At 42.7% G+C, this 24,488-nt stretch overlaps 1 protein-coding gene across 2 annotated transcripts in view; it reads right to left on the bottom strand.

Annotated features, from left to right (window-relative positions):
- PLA2G4A (phospholipase A2 group IVA) overlaps nt 1-24,488 on the bottom strand; it is a 124,983-nt gene that overhangs the window by 63,832 nt on the left and 36,663 nt on the right. For both annotated transcript variants that reach the window (XM_038758438.1, XM_038758439.1), the window contains exons 3-5: nt 23,527-23,608; nt 2,865-3,013; nt 429-542 (exon numbers count right to left, since the gene is read on the bottom strand). In XM_038758438.1, the coding sequence (XP_038614366.1) occupies nt 429-542; nt 2,865-3,013; nt 23,527-23,608 (345 nt within the window). The remainder of the gene's footprint in view (nt 1-428; nt 543-2,864; nt 3,014-23,526; nt 23,609-24,488) is intronic.

The raw sequence follows: 24,488 nt of genomic DNA, 5'->3' as shown, positions 1-24,488 counted from the left end.
AGCCACCGTGGGACAATCTGATTACACTGTATCTACCCTAGTGTTTAGAACAGTGCTTGGCACATAGTAAGGTCTTAACAAATACTATTATTATTATTATTATTGGTGAAGCAGAGGGGAAGGTTGGATAGGGAAAATGCGGGCTTAGTTGGGAAAACATCTCAGTAGAGATATAATTTATTGAGTATATACTGAGCCTTTGGCACTGTATTTGGTCCAGCTAATGGATGAACATTTCTTCACCGAGACCTTGAGGATGCTACTACTGAAGAAGTTTAGAGACTTACTAAAAATAATCAACGATAATATCACCCAGATGGCATGTGCGAATCAATTTCAGATCCTGTTTGACTCCCACATCTTGATATATTTCAATCTGCCACATGTAAAATCCAAAGCAAGGTTATGAAATCCATTAAGGGTCTTACAGCATTGAAAATGAAGGGAACTTCTTTTTTCTCTCCGACTTTCATGGAGGATATTGGGAATGTTGCTGTGCCCAGTGTTTCATCCATCACATAGTTGGCATCCATTAAAGTAATCTGTAGAAGGGAAAAATTAGAACACAACTCTCTGAATTTTATTTACTGCTGGGTTTTAATGAATCCCTTTAACAACTTGCTTGGGTTTCCTGTATTTGGGTAAGACATGAATGAGACTGCTTAATTGTTCTTTGAGAACCTGACTACCCACTCTGTTGTATTGTACTCTTCCAAGTGTTTAGTACCATGCTCTGCATACAGAAAGTGCTCAATAATGAGTAGTGTGGCCTAGTGGATAGAGCATGGGCCTGGGAATCAGGAAGACCTGGGTTCTAATCCTGTATTTGCTACTTGTCTGCTGTGTGACCTTGGGCAAGTCACTTTCAGTACTCTGTGCCTCAGTTGCCTCATCTGTAAAACGGGGATTAAGACTGTGAGTCCGAAGTGGGACAGGAACTTTGTCCAACCTGATTAATTTGTATCTACCCCAGTGCTTAGTGCAGTGCCTGACAACTAGTAAGCACTTAACAAATACCATAAAAATAAATGAATAAATAATACCATTAATGATAACAACAATTGAATGATTGCTAGGTTGTCTTTCAACAAAGGAGAGAAGAGAGCATGATATTAGATGTTTTGTTGAAGAGAGTGCGGAGGCATTTCCATATTCCTTTGAGTCCCCGCAGCCTCTCCCAAACAATCGAGCGATTGTATTTATTGAGTACTCACTATGTGCAGAGCACTGTTCTAAGTGCTTGAAAGAGTACAGTATAACAGATTTGGTAGACACGATCTCTGCCCTAAAGGAGCTAGTGGGAGAGACAGACATTAAAATGAATTATAGACAAGAAAAGTAGCAGTGTATAAGGAAATGTAGATTAGGGACTGGGAAAGCTAGATCCACAATTTGAATGCTGTATGACCTTGGGCGAGTCACCTATCATGTCTTTGCCTCCCTTCCACTTAGATTGGGAGCTCCATGTTTGAGCTGATTTTTTTTAATGGTATTTATTAAGTACTCACCATGTGTCAGGCACCGTTCTATTGTATTGTGTCTAACACTGCATTTAGTACTGTGTTGAGCATATAGTAAGCCCTTAACACATAGTATAATTATTATTCCTTTCCATGCAAAATTAAAGAGGATGGTCACAATTTGAAAAAGATACATTTTTTGCAGGGTATTTGTTAAGCACTTACTATGTGCCGGGCATTGTACTAAGCACTGGGGTAGATACAACGTTGTCAGGTTGGACACAGTCCCTGACCCGCACAGGATGCATAGTCTTAATCTCCATTTTACAGATGAGATAACTGAGGCCCAGAGAGATTAAGTGATTTGCCCAAGGTCATTTTACTATATTTGAATTTGCATTCCCGTCACCCCTATCTCCCAGAGAGGACATGAGCAATGCTAAGGCAGAGAAACTCTCTTTTCAATTCCCTCCCACTTCTTCTGCTGGAAACCAGAGTCATAACTATCTGAAGAAAATCTCTTCTCAGAGGTGATCGCCACTGAATCATGATGCTTCAACTACTCATGGGAAAACTGTCAGCCAAAAAGTGTAAGAGCAGTCAGCCTCAGACTCGCTACCCTGAGGTTTAAATTTAAGTACAGAGCGTAGGATTTTTTAAAAAAATTATTGTGGTACTTGTTAAGCTCTTACTATGCGTCAGGCACTGTTCTAAGTACTGGGGTAAAGACGAGATGATCAGATTGGACACAGTTCATTCCCACATGGGCCTCACAGTCTTATTCCCCATTTTATAGATGAGGTAACGAGGCACCGGAAGTTAAATGACTTACCCAAGGTCACACTGCAGACAAGTGGTAGAGCTGGGTCCTCTGACTCCCAGTTCCATGCTCTATCCACCATGCTGTGCTGCCTCTCCAAGTTTTTATTGCTTGGTAATAATAATAATAATAATGGCATTTATTAAGTGCTTACTATGTGCAATGCACTGTTCTAAGCACTGGGGAGGTTACAAGGTGATCAGGTTGTCCCACGGGTGGCTCACAGTCTTAATCCCCATTTTAGAGATGAGGTAACTGAGGCACAGAGAAGTTAAGTGACTTGCCCAAAGTCACACAGCTGACAATTGGCAGAGGTCTGCCCACAATGAGTGGTGGGAGATAAAGACAGGACTGGTAACTCTCATGCAATAACCAGTCAAACCTTCAGACAAAGCTGCAAAGAGGATTGTCTCTATTGCTGAATTGTACTTTTCAAGCAATTAGTACAGTGCTCTGCACACAGTAAGCATTCCATAAATATGACTGAATGAATGAGTGAATGAATGAATGAATCATTCACAGCACCTTCTGGTGACTAGTTCAGTAACATGCACCTTGGCAATCCATCTCCTTTTTCAATTTACCTCCAAAATATTCTCCAAGTTGGGATCCAAAATGAATTCAAAAGTTTCATTCCACACGGGGTTCACATTATTGTTGAAGTGTCTCGTTCGTTTTCTGCTGTCCGGGGTCGAAGAGATGAAAAGTTCCACATAGGGATCAGGGGTGTCAACTGCACCAAATCAATACAAAAGGAATCTTAGAACAGATATTTAAGTAACGCTTTACTTTATGGACAAAACGATACACAGTCTCTACCCCCCTTGAGGTTCACAATCTAAGTAGGAGCAAGAACAGGATCCCCAGTTTACAGAGGAAGAAACTGAGGCACAGAGAAGCTAAGTAACTTATCCAAGGTCATACAGCAGGCAAATGGCTGAGTCAGAACTAGAAACCAGATCTTCCGACTTCCAGGTTCTTCCTACAAGGCCCTGCTGTTTCCCGGGATAGACACATCATCAGTAAATTCAAGATAGCATTTTGGCAATTTAAAATGAGGTGATCATTCATTGCTCCTGTAGACAGCTATCTTCCCTGTTTCACAAGCTCATATCTTAGGCATCATCTTCAACTGTGAGCTAAGACTGTGAGCCCCATAGTACAGTGCTCTGCACACAGTAAGCGCTCAATAAATACGACTGATTGATTGATTGATTGACAGGGACTCTGTCTAACCTAATTCACCTCTATCTACCTTAGTGCTTAGAACAGTGTTTGACACATAGTAAGCACTTAACAAATACCGTAAAGAAACTGATCTTTCTCATTCAGCTCACCCATTCAATCTGTCACCAAATCTACCGTCATCTTTAACTTTCACAACATCTCTAGAATTCACACTTTCCTCTCCATGGAAACTGCTACCATGCTGGTGCAAGCACTTATCATATCCCGCCCCGATTATTGCATCAGCCTCCTCTCTAATCTCCCTGCCTACAATCTCTTCCCTCTTCAGTCCATACTTCACTCGGCTGCCTGGATCATTTTCCTAAAAAAAAAAAAAATCAGCCTACATCCCCAACTCCTCAAAAATCTCCAATGGTTTCCCATCCTCCTCTGCACCAAATAAAAACTCCTTAGCATCATCTTAAAGCACTCATCAGCTCTCCCCGTCCAACCTCACCTGGCTAACCTCCTTCTACAAACCAGCCCACACATTACACTCCTCTAGTGCCAACCTAATCTCTTTACCTAAATCTTATCTTTCTTACCACCAACCTATTGACTGCACATTCCCTGCCCACAATGAGTTTAGAGTCTAGATCATCTTCACCAACCCTAATATACTGTACTTTCCCAGGTATTAAATACAGTACTCTCCACACAGTAAACACTCAATAAATACCACTGATCGATTGACTGATTGATTCAAGGTGGGACTCTCATTTTACAGATTAAAACCTAATGAATTGATCCACTCCTGGTCACAAAACTGATTTAGCATCACTTTTTCAAGCGCCTTCCTGTGGCCTGAAGCTCCCTCCCCCTTCACATGTGACACTCTCCCCACGTTAAAAGTCTTATTAAAATAATATTTCCACCAAAAGCCCCTTCCCTACTGAGCCCTCATTTTCCCTCCTTCTTCTCCCTTCTGTGTTGCCTATGAACTGAGATCTGTCTGTACTCTTTAAGTACTTGATATTCATCCCATCCTCAGTTCTACAACACTTATATACATATCCTTACATCCTGCCATTTCCCCTATTTTTATTTATTCAATTGTATTTATTGTATTTATTTAAGCATCTTCTCTGCACCTCTAGACTGCAAACTCTTTGTGGGCAGGGATCACTCATTCATTCATTCACTGTGTACAACGCTTTGTACTAAGTGCTTGGGAGAGTACAATACAACAATAAACAGACACATTTCCTATCTACAATGACCTTAGAGACTAGGTCATTTTCACCAACTCTAATATACTGTACTTTCTCAGGTATTAAGTACAGTATTCTCCATACAGTAAGCACTCAATAAATACCATTGATTGATTGATTGATTCAAGGTGGGATGCTCATTTTACAGATAAAAGCCTAATGAATGATACACTCCTGGTCATACACTGATTTAGCACCATTTTTTCAAGGCAAGATAATCCACGTGATTAGATCTCTTCCAAGGCAAGGACGATGTCTTTCTTTTACAACTCCATAAATGCCTGGTATGATGCTCTGCACATAGAGGAGTGCTCGGTAGGTAGAGCTGACAAATGGATCAACTTTGAATCTCGATAGCATAACTATGTGAAGGGATGATCTTTGCCCAGCACCATGATTCATCAATCACTCAATCAGTGGTATTTGTCAAACACTTAATCTGTGCAGAACACTGTACTAAGCACTTGGGAGAGTACAATGACATAAACACGGTGGCCAAGGTCCCTGATCCCTGGCCACAAGGAACTATGAATTCTGCCTTTCCCTCTTTGTAATTTTGGCTCTACAGAACCTTTTTATCTACAATTTATCAGAAGGATGTAGTGAATAGAGCATGGGCCTAGGAGTTAAAAGGTTATGGGTTCTAATTCCTGCTTCACCCCTTGTCTGCTGTATGCCCTTGGGCAAGTCACTTATCTTCTCTGCTCCTCAGTTACCTGGTCTGTAAAATGGGGATTAAGACTGTGAGCCCCATGAGGGATATGGACTGGGTCCAACCTGATTAGCTTGTATCTACCCTAGTGCTTAGTACAGTGTCTGGCACATAGTAAGCGATTAGCAAATGCCATAAAATGCCATTCAAACCCAGGTCTTCTGATTCCCAGGCCCATGCTCCTTCCATTAGGACAGAAAGGTGTTCCTCCTATTTTGGCCTACAGTAATCAAGGCGAGGTAAAATCCCTCACTCAACACCCAGATGCCCACTAGGTATGCAATGCATGAATCTTCAAAAAAAAATGTACAGAAAAGGTGTTTGTCTTTTTCTAAAATTGATGTTTTACTTAATGCATAATCTTGAACTCTTTGATACTATCGAAAGATGCCCCCGATTTAAAGATTACAGAGTTTGAGAGATTACAGTGGCTTTTTTTTCATTTTCTCAGGCTGATGATTATCAAATCATTAGCATAAACCCCCAAAGCCTAAATAAGAACAAAAATGGGTTGCTGTGGAAACCCACCTTTTATCTGTCTAAAATGTTGCTGGTCTCCAGTGTCTCAGACCATATACAAACATTTTAGCTAGAAAGAGGATAGCAACTTTGCATATCAGTGAATCAAAAGTGAAAACTGAAAAGCAGCACTGCATATGATAAGGAGTCAAGGCATTAGGAGTCAAGGTCTTCTAAGATCTGCTGTGTTACCTTAGGCAAGACGCATAACTTCTCTGTGTCGTTTTCAATTAATCCTGGTATTTGTTGGGTAGTTTCTGATTCTCAGGCCTATGTTCTATCCATTAAGCAGCGTGGCTCAGTGGAAAGAGCATGGGCTTGGGAGTCAGAGGTCATGGGTTCTAATCCTGGCTCTGCCACCTGTCAGCTGTATGACTTTGGGCAAGTCACTTAACTTCTCTGGTCCTCAGTTCCCTCATCTGTAAAATGTGAGCACCACATGGGACAACCTGATTATCTCGTATCTTCCCCAGTGCATAGAACAGTGCTTGGCACATAGTAAGTGCTTAACAAATGTCATCATCATCATTACTTTTGGAGTGCAGAGCTTACTGTGTGGAGAGCACTGTATTGAATGCTTGGGAGAGTACAGTATCACAATATAACAGAAACATTCCCTGCCCACAATGAGCTTACAGTCTACAGGGGGAGACAGACATTAATATAAATAAATAAATTATGATATGTACATAAGTGCTGTGGGGCTGGGAAGGGGATGAATAAAAGCAAGTCAGGATGACATAGGAAGGAGTTGAAGAAAACTCCTCTGCCAGTTGTCAGCTGTGTGACTTTGGGCAAGTCACTTAACTTCTCTGTGCCTCAGTTACCTCATCTGTAAAATGGGGATTAAGACTGTGAGCCCCCTGTGGGACAACCTGATCACCTTGTAACCTCCCCAGTGCTTAGAACAGTGCTTTGCACATAGTAAGCACTTAATAAATGCTATCAAAAAAAAAGAAAAGAAAAGAAAGAGCTTAGTCAAGGAAGGCCTTCGGGAGCAGATATGCTTTCGCTAAGGCACTGAAGGGGGAAAGAGTAATTCCCTGTCAGATATGGAGGGAGGGTGTTCCAGGCCAGAGGCAGGACATGGGCGAGAGGTTGACAGCGAGATAACTCCTCTGTGCCTCAGTTTCCTTTAATACAAAATGGGGGTTCAATACTTGTTCTCCCTCCTACTTAGACTGTGAGCTCCATGTGGGACAGGGACTGTGTTTGGCCTGATTAACTTGTTTCTACCTCATTTTGGGTAGGGAACTTGTCTACCAACTGTTATACTTTACTCTCCCAAGCACTTAGTAAGTGCTCTGCACACAGTAAGCGCTCAATAAATAACCACTGATTGACTGATTAGCTAGCCCAGCACTTAGTACAGTGCCTGACACATAGTAGTAATAATAATAATGGTATTTATTAAGTGCTTCCTATGTGCCAGGCACTGTACTAAGCACTGGGGCAGATACAAGCAAATTGGGTTGGTTACAGTCCCTGTCCCATGTGAGGCTCACAGCCTCAATCCCCATTTTAAAGATGAGTTAACTGAGGCACAAAGAAGTGAAGCAACTTGTTCAAGGTCATACAGCAGACAAGTAAGAGAAGCAGCGTGGCTCAGTGGAAAGAGCCCGGGCTTTGGAGTCCAAGGTCAGGGGTTCAAATCCTGGCTCTGCCAATTGCCAGCTGTGTGACTTTGGGCATGTCACTTCACTTCTCTGGGCCTCAGTTCCCTCATCTGTAAAATGGGGATGAAGACTGTGAGCCCCCGTGGGACAACCTGATCACCTTGGAACCTCCCCAGTGCTTAGAGCAGTGCTTTGCGCATAGTAAGCACTTAATAAATGTTATCATTAATTAGTTAATTAAGTAGCGGAGCCAGGATTAGAACCCATGACCTTCTGATTCCCAGGTCTGTGCTCTCTCCACTACACCATGATGCTTCTCTGTAGCTCTCCAACAAACACCATTAAAAGCATTAAAAGAGAGAGAGAGAGAGAGAGAGAGAGAGAGAGAGAGAGAGAGAGAAAGAGGGAGGGAGGGAGAGGGTTTCAGCCTGGGGCAGAAGAGGTGACCTTTGATTTTGCAAACTGTAGTTCTGGCTGGAAGAGCTGAAAATAGGCTTGTAGCAACACTCTTGCTTGCTCATCTAAAAGCTGACTACAATCTGTTAATAGAAGCTTCTTTAGTTGAACAAAGATCATGTTTGGTCAACTTCTATGAAAACGTGAATTTCAGTGAAAGAGTTGGCGGCACCCGTCCGCATGAGCTCCATCTAATCTGATCTCAGGAGCTAAACAGGCCTGGCCTTGGCTCCCGTTTGAATGGGAGATTTCCTGGGATCATAAGTGCTGACTCCCTGCCTGGAGGCCAGGGAAGGACTAGGTACTCTCTAGATGCCCCTTTCAGCTTAGTGAGCCAATAATAACACTGATTATCATTATGGGATTTGTTCAATGCTTACTACATGCCAAGTGCATGCCAAGCACGGTACTAAGCATAGGGTAGACATAGGATAATCCATTCGGACAAGCCCCTGTTCCCAAAGGGACTCACAGTCTAGGTATGAGGGAGATCAGGTATTTAATCTCCATTTTATGGATGAGAAAACTGGGGCCCAACGTCACGCAGTGGGAAAGGGAAACCAGGATTAGAACCCAGGACTTCTGACTCCCAGCCCGTGTTCTTTCCACTAGACCACGCTGTATTTGTTAAGCGCTTGCTCTGTGCCAGACACTGAACTATTACCTTGAAGCAAAAGGAAACACTCTCTGGAATAACTACTGTGTTTGTGGAACAGTGTGGCCTGGGAGTGGAAAAAGCACGGGCCTGGGAATCAGAGGCCTGAGTTCTAATCCCAGTTCTGCCAATCGCTGGCTGGAATTTAGGGATTTTGAAAGAGGATGCGCTCTTTCCAAAAGACAAGTTACCTAGGTGGCTGCCTTGATGAGTATTTTAAAGGATTGATCCAGGAGGGAGTCTCAAGGAACAAGAAATGCACAAATAGTAATGATAACAAGAATAATGGTATTTGCTAAGCACATCCCATGTGCCCGACACTGTACTAAGTGCTGGGGTGGATACAAGCAAATCGGGTTGGACACAGTCCCTTTCCCATATGGGGCTCACAGTCATAATCCCCATTTTACAGATGAAGTAACTGAGGCACAGAGAAGTGAAGTGACTTGCCCAAGGTCACGCAGCAGACAAGTGGTGGATCCAGGACTAGAACCCATGACCTTATGACTCCCAGGGCCATGCTCTATCCAATACACCATGCTGCTTCTGAGAGGGAGAAGCCTCAGTAAGAAAGCTATGCCTTCTTACCTATATATACCTATGTACTTTTCCTGAGCCTAAATCCAGCGGGAGGGAAAAAGCAGAAAAATTGAGGCTGGACTCCTAGAGAGTAGAAAGCGGAGAAGATGGCAGTGACAGCAGTAGCAACGGTGTGCGTAGGGAGGCTCTGGCCAATTTGTGCGGATACTAGATGCCGAGACTCATATGCTAGGAATGCAATGTAACGTAATGCTCTATGAAACATTTCGTGGAAGTCCAACTGAACCAAGAGCATTTCTTTGAAAGAGCCCTTGACCCTCCCTTCCCATTCCCTTGAGCCAATGCATCCCTTCCTAGGTCTCTCTGAATATGAGTCCTGCCTCTGTGCCATGGAAAACTGAGGCAAGAGGGTATTTGTCAAGTGCTTACTATGTGCCAGGCACTTTACTCAGTGCTGGGGCAGGTACAAGCTAATGAGGTTGGACACAGTCCTGTCCCACAAGGGGCTCCAGGTCTTAATCCCCATTTTCCAGATGAGGGAACTGAGGTGCAGAGAAGTGAAGTGACTTGTCCACGGTCACAGAGCAGACAGGTGGCAGAACGGGATTAGAACCCAGGTCCTTCTGACGCCCAGGCCTGTGCTCTATCCACTAGGCAACTCGTACTAGACAGAGAAGGGTCTATCAGAAAACCAGACAAATAGTCACCCTGGTATAAAGGCATTTGCAGAGATGTCTCAGTAAGGATGACCACAGTCATCTGTTCTACAAAATCCTCTTCAGACACAACACCTGGGTTACACTGTTCCTGCTCTCTATTCCCCCCTGTCTTTTGGGGGAGAGTTAGTCTATAAAATTTTGCTTTTGGAAGCATATTTCTTCACTTTTAAAAGGCAGATGAACCTGTGAAGTATGGAAGTCAGTTTGAAAGGCTGCAGGAGAGAGTTTAGCAAAGTTCACACCCTCTATCACACCATATCAGGTGGGTTTACAAAACAAACGTATTATTGTCTGGAAATGAGAAAATGGTGTAAAGACGAGGATGTTCATGTGCAGAACAGAAAAGGAAAGGAATAGAAAAATGATTCAGGGGTGATGTATGGACATTCAAGAAATAACCAAAATCCCTTTCGGTTTCAGCTAAGCTAGCCTTCTATTCAGTATCTCACTGCCTCTTAATCTGGATGGAGAACAAAAATACCTGTGCTATCTGGATGTGAAGGAGAATGTCTGTGGAATGTTAAATACTCTTTTTTCTCCTTCTTGGAAACTGCATGGAAAGGGTATCAGAGAATAAAAGCTTCTTTTCTTATCTGAGATGGAAGAATTTTATCTAAGCTTCTTTCTTCAATGAAAATCACCTTTATGGTCCTAGTGCAATTTTTCTGAGGGCAGATATGATTCAGATTAAGAGAGATTTCATTAGAGCAGGAAATCTATCCATGGGTGAGATCCTTTTTGCTATTCTTCAATAACTATCAGTCTTAACTCCTTGAGGGCCAGGATCCTTTCTACAAACTCTGTTGTATTGTACTTTCCCAAGTGCTTAATATTCATTCATTTAATCGTATTTACTGAGCTCTTACTGTAACCGCTTGGAAGTACAAGTCGGCAATTTATAGAGAGGGTCCCTACCCACCAACGAGCACACTGTCTAGAAGGGGGATAACACAGTACTTTGCACCCAATAATCCCTCAGTAAACACCATTGATAGATTGATTGCTTAACATATTACAATTATCTGGCTCTAGAGATAGAGCTTATCTTCTAAAGTTAAGAATATCAGAGTGATACCAGAAACCCGGGGCTAAAAGTTTAGAATGTCAAAGTGATATCAGAAACTTAGGGTTAAAAGTTAGAATTGTTAAATCAACTGAATGGAAAACACATAGGGTTAGGGTAGGGATTTTGTTTTTAACAGATTTCAAAAGGGTACAGAAAGTGTGGTTTATATCTGTGGGCTTTCTTACCTGGGAGTTTGTCTGCTTAGCTAGCTTTCAATGAGGGGATGTCTTAAAGGAAGGTTTCTCTTCTGAATTTTAAGAAGCCAACTTGAATTGGGCCTTAGTTTATATCGTATCAAATGGGAATTACTTATAAATGTGAGTTTTGCCATTTGAAAAGAAGGCGTGATCTAGTGGATAGATCAAAGGCCTGGGAATCAGAGGACATGAGTTCTAATGCTGGCTCCAGCACTTGCCTGCTCTGTGACCTTAGACAAGTCACTTAACTTCCCTGAGCCTCAGTTTCCTTATCTGTGAATGGGGATTATTATTAATAATAATAATAATAATAATGGCATTTATTAAGCACTTACTATGTGCAAAGCACTGTTCTAAGCGCTGGGGAGGTTACAAGGTGATCAGGTTGTCCCATGGGGGGCTCACAGTCTTAATCCCCATTTTACAGATGAGGTAACTGAGGCACAGAGAAGTTAAGTGACTTGCCCAAAATCACACAGCTGATAATTGGCGGAGTCAGGATTTGAACTCATGACTTCTGACTCCAAAGCCTGTGCTCTTTCCACTGCGCCACAGTGCTTCTCAACAGATTAAGCACCTGTTCTCTCTCCCACTTAGACTGTGAACCTCAGGTAGTAATAATAATAATAATAATAATGGTATTTGTTAAGCTCTTACTACGTGCCAGGCACTATAGTAAGCACTGGGGTGGATACAAACAAATCGGGTTACAGTCCCTGTCCCAAATAGGGCTAGTCTTATTCCCCATTTTACAGATGAGATAACTGAGGCACAGAGAAGTGAAGTGACCCACTGTTGGGTAGGGACCGTCTCTATATGCTGCCAACTTGTACTTCCCAAGAGCTTAGTACAGTGCTCTGCACACAGTAAGCGCTCAATAAATACGATTGATTGATTGATTGATTAAGGTCACACAGCAGAAAAGTGGCAGATCTGGAATTAGAACTCATGATCTTCTAACTTCTGGGCCCATGCTCTATTCACTACACAATGCTGCTTCCCCTACTACCTACTACATATACTTCCCATATTCCAGGTGTGACATGGATTGTGTCTGTCCTGATTATCTCGTATCTAGCCCAGCGCTTGGCACATAGTAAGCACTTAACAAATACCACAGCTATTATTACCATGAACGATATTACACCAAAAGCACGTGTTCAGTTATGAAAGGAGTAACATCATGTGTCATCTCTCGCAGTCCCGTGAAGGGGCTGGGTCAAAAGGTGTGCCTTGAAATAGTTACTCACCATGAAATTGCTTTCCATGTACAGACCACTAGAAGATAATTGCTAGCAGGCATATTAAAAATGTAGAACTGATGGGCGGATACCATAAAACTCGCCAAAACATTAGTAAACCGAGACTCACCATCGACCACAACCTGCAGGTCGATACTGGGAAAGTGTTTATGATTCAGGAGAAGATCCTTTAAGGCAGCAGATGGTTGGGGCTCAATCTGAGAGTCATGTGAGATCCATCATCAATCAATCAATCGTATTTACTGAGCACTTACTGTGGGCAGAGTACTGCACTAAGCACTGGGGAGAGTACAATATAAAAATATAACAGACGCATTCCCTCCCCACAATAAGATTACAGTCTAAGAGGGGAAACAGACATTAATATAAATACATTCATTAATGAAATAACAAGATATGTACATAAGTGCTGTGGGGCTGAGAGGTGGGGAATAAAGGGAACAAATCAGGATGACACAGAAGAGAGTGGGAGAAGAGGAATTGAAGGCCTACTCTTGGAGGAGATGTGCCTTCAATAAGGTTTTGAAGGTGGGGACAGTAATTGGCTGTCAGATATGAAGAACTGAACTGAATTGAACTGAACTGAATTGATGTTATGGAGGTTTTTCAGTAGCGGACAAAGGTGAAGTGAGCTCTACTTATAGAAAGTGACCAGAATGAGAATCCTGAAATATTGGTTTTTGGATGCTGTCCTTCTGAGTGGCGGTAATTCCAATCAACCAGTCAGAGAGTAAGCAATTCAGTCCCCTCACTTGGATCAACTCAGTTCTTCAAGAGTAGGAATTATATTATTACTTTTCTGGTATTTGCTAAGCGCTTACTATGTGTCAAGCACTGTTCTAAGCTCTGGGGCGAGGACAAGATTATCAGGTTGGACATAGTCCCCGTCCCACATGGGACTCACAGTCATAGTAGGAGGGAAAATAGGAATAGAATCCCCACTTTACAATTGAGGAAACTGAAGCACACAAAAGTTGAAAGACTTGCCCAAGGTCACAAAACTAGCAATTGGCAGACAGAATTAGAACCCAGGTCCACTGGCTTCCAGGCTCACGCTCTTTCCACTAGGATATGCTGCTTCAGTGATTTGAATATCAGGTGATCATCCCAACCCCACAAGAATTCCCACAGTGCAGTCTACAACATGGTAATAGCATTAGTAGCAGCAGTAGTAGTGATAACATTTGTTAAATTCCTACTGCAAGCAGGACACTGAGCTAAGTGCTGAGATAGAATGCATCTAATCAAACACATCCAAATTTATCTTAATGGAAAGACAGGAGGTGAATCCAAAAGGGAAAATTTTGTCCTTCAAATTAGTGCTACCACAGTTTTCAAGCACATAAAACCTACTGAGAGAAGCGAAAATGACTGAGAGACTGTTGTGATGGGACAGATGCCGAATAGAACTTGCATTTCATATTTTGTTTATGGCTGAACCTTGAAGGACTGAGCATGAAAATATTCATGACACAATCATTAACAGTGTCTAACTCTGGTCATCCAATCTCAGAGACTGCTTAGTGAATATCAACTGATCGATCAATTGTATTTATTGAGTGCTTACTTAGCGCAGAACACTGAACTAAGCGCTTGGGGGACTACGATATGACAGATTTGTTCCCTGCCCACAAGGAGTTTATAGTCTAGCTTATCATTTTTTAAAAATGGTATTTATGTACCAGGCACTGTGCTAAGCAATGGGGGTAGATAAGCTAATCAGGTTGGACGCAGTTCCTGTCCCACATGGAGCTCCCATTCTTAATCCCTATTTTACAGATGAGGGAACTGAGGCATAGAGAAGTTAAATGACTTGTCTGAGGTATCACACAGCAGATATTGGCAGAGTCTGGATTAGAACCCAGATCCTCTGACACCCAGTTCCTTGCTCTTTCTATTAGGCCACACTGTTTTAATAACACCTCTCTTCACTCAGGGCTCAAAAACCCAGAAACTGAAAAGGAAATAGCCCTGTGTACTTGATGAGAAAAGGGGCTTTCAAGATAAATGGAGTCATCCCTCCTTCGCTGCCCACAGAGATGTAAAGATCACATCCTTGACATGTTAAACACTGCTTATTAAAACAAAACTGTGCCATTATTAATTCCCATCATTTATCACATATTTGTTGGGGCTTTGCAAAATCAAGATTTTTCCTTTGAACAATCTATTTTCGAAAACTCTGTTCAAACAAGTAAAGCCACTACACAGGCTAGCTATGTCCTATTCTGGCTCTTAACATTCTGAAAAAGAGTTAACCGAAGGTCAGTCTATGACGGCATGTTATATTTATTGTTCTTTACTGTTTTGTTGGGGTTGATTTTATTTATGCAGTCCAGTTACCAGCATCCCACCTCTAAAGCAGTTCTCCTTGTTTGAAACATTGGGAACTCCTTTCAAAGAGTGTAGTTTATAAACAGCAACAATAATGAAAACTAAGAGGAATACAAAGTTCATCCATGTGGATTTTTCAGGAAAGATGCAGTGGCAGACAAAGTTGAAGCGAGCAGCTCACGCAATACAAGTCTGATGTGACAGTCATCTCTGACATAGGAAATGTGGTTTAAGATTCTGGTTGAAAGATCATGGAGAACTTTCAAAGAATTGATATTTTCACTGTTTCAGGCGAGTACTTCAGAATGAGTTATAGCATCAGCATTGCTATTTAAAATCCCAATACCACGTCACCCTTGACTGTGTGGGTTTTCTCAGCTGGTTAACAAGCAGTGCAGTTAGAAAAAAAGATTCATTCTCAAATTCTAAATGAAGTGAAATCCTCCAGATTGTAAGCCCACTGTGGGGAAGGAATGGGTCTACCAACTCTGCAGTGCTCTGCACACAGCAAGCACTCGACAAATTTGATTGACTGATCGATTGAAGTAAAAGTACCCCAAATCCTCGTAGGGATTCCATCAGCCTTTCCCCACACTTCAGAGTACAGTAAATCACACTTAGATAAAAAAATTTTAACAATGGGGGTGTGATATTTCCAAGAGCCAAATCCTCCCTGTCATTCCTTGAAGGGATAACTAATCGGAACTGAAAGCTTCCAAAACACTATAAGTTACAAATCAACAAGTCTGGACTTAGAATTAAAACAAAAGGATGCTGCTCTGGAAAATTGACAGGAAAGAAGCAGTAAATCTTTCATTCAGTAACGGCTGTTCTAAAAGTTTAACAGATATACGGGAGCCAACCAAAGACTAGAAAATGGCATGGCTTGAAGGCATGATGTTTTTTATTATTGTTAGGACCGCTAATTATACAAATGATTTCAGTTGAGCATGTGAATATTTCCTAAAATAAGAATCTGAAATAGCAATGAGTTATCTATCTGAGGTCTTCATGGGTGGAATGGGGAGACAGCTAGATTGTAAGCTTCCTTTGGGCAGAAAATGGGTCTAACAGCTCTGCTGTATTCTACTCTCCCAAGCTCTCTGCACACAGTAAGCCCTTAATAAATACCACTGATGATAACTACATTTAGAAACCTAACAGTTTTTGCCATTCCATCCTTTTATAACAACTTCCCATCAATCATGAAAAGCAATGTGGAACAAACATGGGAATCAGAGGGCCTGGGTTCTAATCCCAGCTCTGCCCACCTGCTGTGTGATCTTAGACAAGTGGATTAACTGCCCTGTGCTTCAGTTTCCTCCTCCCCCAACTGGGGATTCAGTACCCATTCTCCTTTCTATTTAGATTGTGACCGTGACTGTTTCTGACCTGATTATCTTGCTCTTACTCCACTGCTCAGCATATCGAAAATCCTTAACAAATACCACAATCATCTCTAGGCACTGAAAACGGAAGCATAAAAAATTCAGTCGTGTGATATTTTTGTATACTCTTATAAAGCCTAGAAACATTCTCAATTTTATCTTTTGGGTATTTTCATTTATATTCACTGGTACTGAAAAATAAATGTAAGTTGATGCATTCCATCTTCTGTGCAGTGCTCTTTATAAATAATGGTATTTGTTAAGCACTTACTATATGCCAAGCACTGTTCTAATATTCTTTAACACTGGAAATAAATGGATCAAACTACTCTTTCCTACCTAGCATTATACACTCTATATTTATTACATATATAGTGTGGATAAATATTTACTATTGTCTCAGAAAATATATCCTTTCAACTCTGAAGATAAACACACGGTATGCACAGTACAGAATGTTCTGAACAAAACTGCTGAAAGAGATGGTGACATTCTGTGAACTAAACTACCGCTAAGGTAATTAAAAAATGATGGACAAGATCAACATTCAGTTTCGGATGGGATTATCTTGTAATACGAATGATGAAATCTGTTCACCAAAAGGTGTGAATTTTAATTTATTCTCTGCTGCTATTCAAAGCCATGCTAAAAGCAATGCTCTTGAAAATGAGCCAGAAAGTGTTTATCTCACGACTTCAGATTTCCAAATCCGCTCTTGGCTTTACGGCAAAGCACCCTTAAACATGTCACTCTGAGCTATCGCACACATGCAAGCACACATACACACAGATGTGTTTTTAATAAGGTTTTGAAGGTGGAGAGAGTGAAAGTCTACTAGATATGAAGAGGGAGGGTATGCCAGGCCAAAGGCAGGACCTGGTGAGATAGATGAGATGGAGGTACAGTGAGTAGGTTAGCAAGAGAGAAGCAAAGTGTGAGGGCTGGGTTGTATTAGAAAGCGGTGAGGTAAGATAGGAGGGGGCGAGGTGAAGGAGTGCTTTAAATGGTTTAAATCCAATTGCAAGGGTGATGCAAAAGTGAGAGGGAATAGGGAAATAAGGGCTTGGTCGGGAAAGACGTCTTGCAGGAAATGTGATGTAAATAAGTCTTTGAAGCAGGGAGGGTGGTCAGACATGAAAGGGGAGGGAATTCTAGACGCAAGGGAAGATGTGGGCAAGGTGTCTTTGCTAAATAGATGAGATTGTGGGCCAAATGAGGTTGGCATTGGAGAAGCCTAGCAAGCAGGCTGGGTTGTAGTAAGTCAGCAAGGTAAGATTGGATGGAGTGAGCTGAATGAATGCTTTAACGCCAATGGTAAGGAATTTCTGTTTCATGTAGGGAAGCAGCGTGGCTCAGTGGAAAGAGCCCGGGCTTGGGAGTCAGAGGTCATGGGCTCGAATCCCGGCTCCACCATTTCTCAGCTGTGTGACCTTGGGCAAGTCACTTAACTTCTCTGGGCCTCAGTTCCCTCATCTGTAAAATGGGGATTAAGACTATGAGCCCCACGTGGGACAACCTGATTACCTTGTATCCCCCAAGCGCTTAGAACAGTGCTTTGCACATAGTAAGTGCTTAATAAATGCCATTATTATTACGTAGAGAGGGATGTGCAACCACTAGAGATTTTTGAAGAATGAGGACATGCAAAATAACTTTGTTTTTAGAAAGCTGATCTGGGCAGCAGAGTGAAGTAAGGTCTGGAGTTGGGGAGGTCAGCAAAGAGACTGACGCAGGGTTCAAATCCCAGCTCTACCAACTGTCAGCTGTGTAACTTTGGGCAAGTCACTTAACTTCTCTGTGCCTCAGTTACCTCAGCTGTAAAATGGGGATTAAAACTGTGAGCCCCTCGTGGGACAACCTGATCACCTTGTAACCTCCCCAGCGCTTAGAACAGTGCTTTGCACATAGTAAGCACTTAACAAATACCATCATCATTATTATTATTAAGGCGGGATATGATAAGTGATTGGATCAGCATAGTAGCAGTTTGGATGGAGAGCACAGGATGGATTTTAGTGATGTTGTGAAGGTAGAACCTACAGAATTTGGAGACAGATTGAATATGGGGGTTAATTGAGAGAGATGAGTCACAGGTAATATCAAGATTATGGGCCTGAGAGCCAGCAGGGAGCATAGTAAATAGTGATGTCCTTAGTGATGGGAAAGGGAGGGGAGGATAGGGTTTGGGTGGGAAGAAGAGAAGTTCTGTTTTGGACATGTTAAGTTTGAGGTGTTAATGGGACATCTAAGTACAGATGTCCTGATGGCAGGAGGAAATGTGAGAGAATTACAATGCATATGACAAAGGATCTTGTGCTAACTGAATCGAGCAACACAATGAGTCCTATAGTTTTGACAGATCACACCTCAGTACTAAGAAAGAGGGTGGCTGATGCCTACTTTGTTTAAATGGATAACAAAAAAGGCAAATTAGATATGGCTTCTGGACATCTGGTAAATTATGAATGTGGTCACAGTTGGCTGAGAGAAAGGCAGTCTCCTAGTTAGCTGCATCCACTCGTCAGTCATATAACAAAGGAGATTTCAAGTCCAGTGTGAGCTCCTCTCTGCAAAACATAGTTTTCTTAACGGTGCTTCTCTCCTTAATATTATTTTTCTTTTGAAATTTGGTTATCAATCAATCGTATTTATTGAGCATTGAATGCAGAGCACTGTACTAAGTGCTTGAGAGAGAACAATATGACTGGGTTGGCACAACGTTGCCTAGTGGGTAGAGCACGTCCCTGGGAGTCAGAAGGAACTGGGTTCTAATCCTGGATCTGCCACTTGTCAGGTGTGTGACTTTCAACAAGTCACTTAACTTCTCTGTGCCTCGGTTACCTCATCTGTAAACCGAGGATTAGGACTGTGAGCCCCATGTAAGATATGGACTATGTCCAACCTGATTATTTTAGCTTGTATCTGCCCCAGTACTTAGCACAGTAACTGGAACAGAGTAAGCACTTAACAAATACCATTAAAAAAGTTGGTAGACATGTTCTCTGTCCACAATGCGCTCTTTAAAAAAGTGTGAGAGGGTAAGTAGTGGTGAAAGATTATCATGGAGTCCAATGAATCAGGAAATAGAGGGATTTTTAATTGGGTCACAATTAATCAACAGTATTTACTGAGCAATTTCTCTGTCCAGAGCCTTGAACATTAAAGTGGGAGAGTCATGACTCCTGACCATAAGGAGTTTACAAAAGAAAGGAAGCTTAAAAAAGAGAGGGCATGTGAAGTCAAAAACATGAGGAAAATCTGGAAGAATCCCACTCTCCTGTTCTGGAAGGCCTCAGAGAGGCTGACTGAAAGGGTGGAAACAGCAGTTTTGAAAAGTAAGGATGGGTTTTTTTTCCCATTCTCCCAACCATTGGCTGTGCCCAGGCATAACTCGGTCTTGAGTCAATTCATTTCCTAGGACAGAGAACCCAGGCCTGAACATCCCCGAGGACTCTGGGGGTGGAGAGGTGGGTCAAAGGCCATGCCAATCCTCCTTCAAGCTCCTGGAAACAGAAAACAAGGCCACACCAAACCCTCAGTGGGCCTGTATGATTCCAGGGCAGATCCTCCGAGGCTACTGGGAAGTCCACCCCAAAATGGCACAGCAAGACCTCAGAGGCAAGTGGGGGCCACACTGCAAGTGAGGTATGTACATAAGTACTATGCAAAAGCCCAGTGGTAAATTAGTTACAGGCTGGGAATGTGCCTGCTAATTATGTTGTACTGTACTCTCCTAAGCACTTAGCATAGTGTTCTGCACAAAGTAAGTGCTCAATAAATACCACTGATCGATTGATTGATTGGTAGGAGAGTGGGGACCGTTAGCCGTCAGACATTCCGAAGGTCAGGAGACCACTGAGTGTCAAGATTTGATACCCAAATCTACATCTCCTCCCCTGACCTCTCTCCTGCTCTCCAGGCTCGCAACTCCTTCTGCCTTTTAGACATTCCTACTTGTCCTCCCATCACCTCAAACTTAACATTTCCAAAACCAAGCTCCTTATCTTCCCACTCAAACCCTGTCCTCTCCCTGACTTTCCCATCACTTTAGACAGAACACCAACCTCCCTGTCTCACAAACCCGTAACTTTGGCATTATTCTTGACTCCTCCCTCTCATTCAACCCACATATTCAATCGGTCACCAAATCCTATCGGTTCCACCTTCACAACATCGCGAAAATCTGCCCTTTCCTCTCCATCTGAACTGCTACCATGTTGATACCATCACTCATCCTATCCCACCTAGATTGCTGCATCAGCCTCCTTGCTGACCTCCCAACCTCCTGCCTCTCCCCACTCCAGTCAATCAATCAATCAATCAATCGTATTTATTGAGCGCTTACTATGTGCAGAGCACTGTACTAAGCGCTTGGGAAGTACAAATTGGCATCACATAGAGACAGTCCCTACCCAACAGTGGGCTCACAGTCTAAAAGGGGGAGACAGAGAACAGAACCAAACATACCAACAAAATAAAATAAGTAGGATAGAAATGTACAAGTAAAATAAATAAATAAATAAATAAATAGAGTAATAAATATGTACAACCATATATACATATATACAGGTGCTGTGGGGAAGGGAAGGAGGTAAGACGGGGGGATGGAGAGGGGGACGAGGGGGAGAGGAAAGAAGGGGCTCAGTCTGGGAAGGCCTCCTGGAGGAGGTGAGCTCTCAGCAGGGCCTTGAAGGAAGGAAGAGAGCTAGCTTGGCGGATGGGCAGAGGGAGGGCATTCCAGGCCCAGGGGATGACGTGGGCCGGGGGTCGATGGCGGGACAGGCGAGAGCGAGGTACAGTGAGGAGATTAGTGGTGGAGGAGCGGAGGGTGCGGTCTGGGCAGTAGAAGGAGAGAAGGGAGGTGAGGTAGGAGGGGGCGAGGTGATGGACAGCCTTGAAGCCCAGGGTGAGGAGTTTCTGCCTGATGCACAGATTGATCGGTAGCCATTGGAGGTTTTTGAGGAGGGGAGTAATATGTCCAGAGCGTTTCTGGACAAAGATAATCCGGGCAGCAGCATGAAGTATGGATTGAAGTGGAGAGAGACACGAGGATGGGAGATCAGAGAGAAGGCTAGTGCAGTAGTCCAGACGGGATAGGATGAGAGCTTGAATGAGCAGGGTAGCAGTTTGGATGGAGAGGAAAGGGCGGATCTTGGCAATGTTGCGGAGCTGAGACCGGCAGGTTTTGGTGACGGCTTGGATGTGAGGGGTGAATGAGAGAGCGGAGTCGAGGATGACACCAAGGTTGCGGGCTTGTGAGACGGGAAGGATGGTAGTGCCGTCAACAGAGATGGGAAAGTCAGGGAGAGGACAAGGTTTGGGAGGGAAGACAAGGAGCTCAGTCTTCGACATGTCCATACTTCACTCCACTACCTGGACCATCTTTCTACAGAAACATTCAGGACACACCACCCTTCTCCTCAAAAATCTCCAGTGGTTGCCCATCCACCTCTGTATCAAACAAAAATGCCTCATCTTTGGCTTTAAAGCCTTCCATCACCTTGCCCCTGCATACCTCACCTCACTTCTCTCCTTCTACAACCCAGCCCGCAAACTTCACTGCTCTAGTGCCCGATCTCACCTGTCTCATCACTGACGCACATCCTGCCTCTGGCCTGGAATGCCCTCCCTCCTCAATTCCACCAGACAATCACTCTTTCCCACTTCAAAGCCTTATTGAAGGCACATCTCCTCCAGGAGGCTTTCCCAGACTGAGCCCCACTTTTCCTCCTCTCCCATTCCCTTCTGCATCGCCCTGACTTGCTCCTTTTCCTCTACCCCCACCCCCTAGCCCCACAGCACTTATGTATATCTGTAATTTTATTTATTTGCATTGATGTCTGTATCCCCCCACTTCTAGACTGTGAGCTCATTGTGGACAGAGAATGTCATTGTTTATTGTTGTACTGTACTTTCCCAAGCACTTAATACAGTGCTCTGCACACAGTAAGTGCTTAATAAATACAACCGAATGAAAGAATGAATGAACAAAGACTCTCCACCCATTGGCTCCCTCTTGCCTATACTTTCTCCTGCCACTACCCACCAACCTAACCTCTTAACCATCCCTCGCTTTCGTTCTCCTGCCCGTGAACTCTTAGGACTCTTCCCTCTTCTGGAATTCCCTCCTCTTCCAGTTTTACCAAATCATTTCCATTCCCTTCTCCAAAGCTCTCCTGAAAGAACATCTCCTACAGCAGGATATCCCTGACTAATCTCTGCATTTGCCACTTCAGGCCCACACTTACCTATTTCCTTTTTTGTTACTTACTATTAACTCACCCACTATGTCTATTATTTAAAGTGACTCATCTACTCTTTCAATTATGGCATTTTTTGCTGTTTCCATGTCGCCTGTCATCTCCCAAGATGCACCACAGGCTTTCTAAGGGCAGGGATCACATCTGTCACTTCTTCCTCGTGCGGGGTTTGAAAATGGAGACAACTATTCCTACTCTAGTGGGAGCTGAAATGTCAGATGATGGAAGAGTGGCTCAGTGGAAAGATCACGGGCTTTGGAGTCAGAGGTCATGAGTTCAAATACCGGCTCTGCCAATTGTTGGCTGTGTGACTTTGGGCAAGTCACTTCACTTCTCTTTGCCTGAGTTCCCTCATCTGTAAAATGGGGATTAAGACTGTGAGCCCCTGTGGGACAACCTGATCACCCTGTAACCTTCCCAGCACTTAGAACAGTGCTGCGCACATAGTAAACACTTAATAAATGCCATTATTATTATTATTATTATCATGTCCCCTAGGCATTCAATACAGAGCTCTGTTCCCGGTAGGGGACAATAAATACTGTTGATGATGATCTTTTAGAGGAATAAAGTACAAGTATGCCCTAGGCTATAGCCACAATAGTTTTGTAAAGTCAAGAACTAAGTTATACCTCCACCCTTCCCTCTACAAAAACTATATATAAAAGATAAAGTAGCAGTATCTATTCATGGCATAAATTTAGTACCTTTCCTAGATTCATAGTTGCCTTCACTAATTCTCTAGCCAAATAAAATACCACATGAATTTCCATAGACACAGATGCACACACCCTCTCATTCACACAGGAAACAGTGCCACGGTGTTCTTCACACTTAAAGCAAACCAGTGGGATGGTAGCATCTTTGTTATCTGGCTTTCACATTCCCGAAAAGTTCAGTCACTCCGAACTCACAATTTCTGGATTTCCAAAGGATACAGAGTGACCGGCTTCCCAAGGAAGAACTCAGAGTCAAGGTAAAGCATTTATACTTTCCGACTGAATGAACTTACTTTTGGCATGGGTTAGAGAGAGTAAAGATGATTGAAGAGCTCAAAAGGAAGCAAGCGCACGGTAATACTTACGCAAGTCACCAAAGGCACCTTTAGTCACCTTGGTGGCTCGTAAAACAATCACGGTGAACTTGTGAGAGTACTGGTGTTCCACCTGAAAATTAAATTATATCACAGTAAGATGTATGCTCAAAAGAAAGACATAACACCTTCCCTTTCATTTTTTTTTGTCTTAAATCCTGCTCCTATTCAAAAGCAAATCAAACTGCATACCATGAACATCTTTTATACTCCTGAAACTGCTTCTCTTTCCCTTCTTCCCACAACTCCCTGAATCTCTACTAGAAGTTCAGTCCATTCCATAAATAAGACTACAGGTTGAATGCAGTCACTCCTCTGAAGCTGGGTTTTCAAATCATTAAAATTTAAAAAAAATTTAAATCAGTCCTGCTCCACCTCTCTGGGCACCGTACCAATACAATTAGGCTTTGTGCCTGACAGTAGGGCATTCAACCCTGATACGAAAGACAAGTCAAAGCCTGGTGTCTGCGTGATCCCCATGAAAAAGAAGACTGAGGAAATATCAAGTGGTTTGGAGCTGAAGAGATCACACAGACCAAAAATTCACATGTGGTGCCAATCATCCATTTGAGTTTCCTACCCGGATGGAGTCAATCAAATGGATAATTCTTTCATATTCATGGAACTTGTCGGCCAACTCTGTTGGATTGTACTCTCCCAAGTGCTTAGAACAGTGCTTTGCACCTAGTAAGTGCTCAATAAATACCTTTGGTGATAATGATATTGTATTTCTAGACTATGAGCCCATTTTGGGTAGGGATTGTCTCTGTTGCCAAATTGTACTTTCCAAATGCTTACTACAGTGCTCAGCACACAGTAAGTGCTCAATAAATAAATGAATTCACATTTAGAATTTAGGAATTTTGTTCCTGACCTCAGCACTTAGTTATACATGTGTTTCATAAATATATAAATCATTATTAGATTTAGACTGTGAACCCACTGTTGGGTAG

This window comes from Tachyglossus aculeatus, chromosome 16 (genome assembly GCF_015852505.1).
Source record: "Tachyglossus aculeatus isolate mTacAcu1 chromosome 16, mTacAcu1.pri, whole genome shotgun sequence".
Lineage (NCBI taxonomy): Eukaryota > Metazoa > Chordata > Mammalia > Monotremata > Tachyglossidae > Tachyglossus > Tachyglossus aculeatus.
This window is presented reverse-complemented; position numbering and strand designations above follow the sequence as displayed.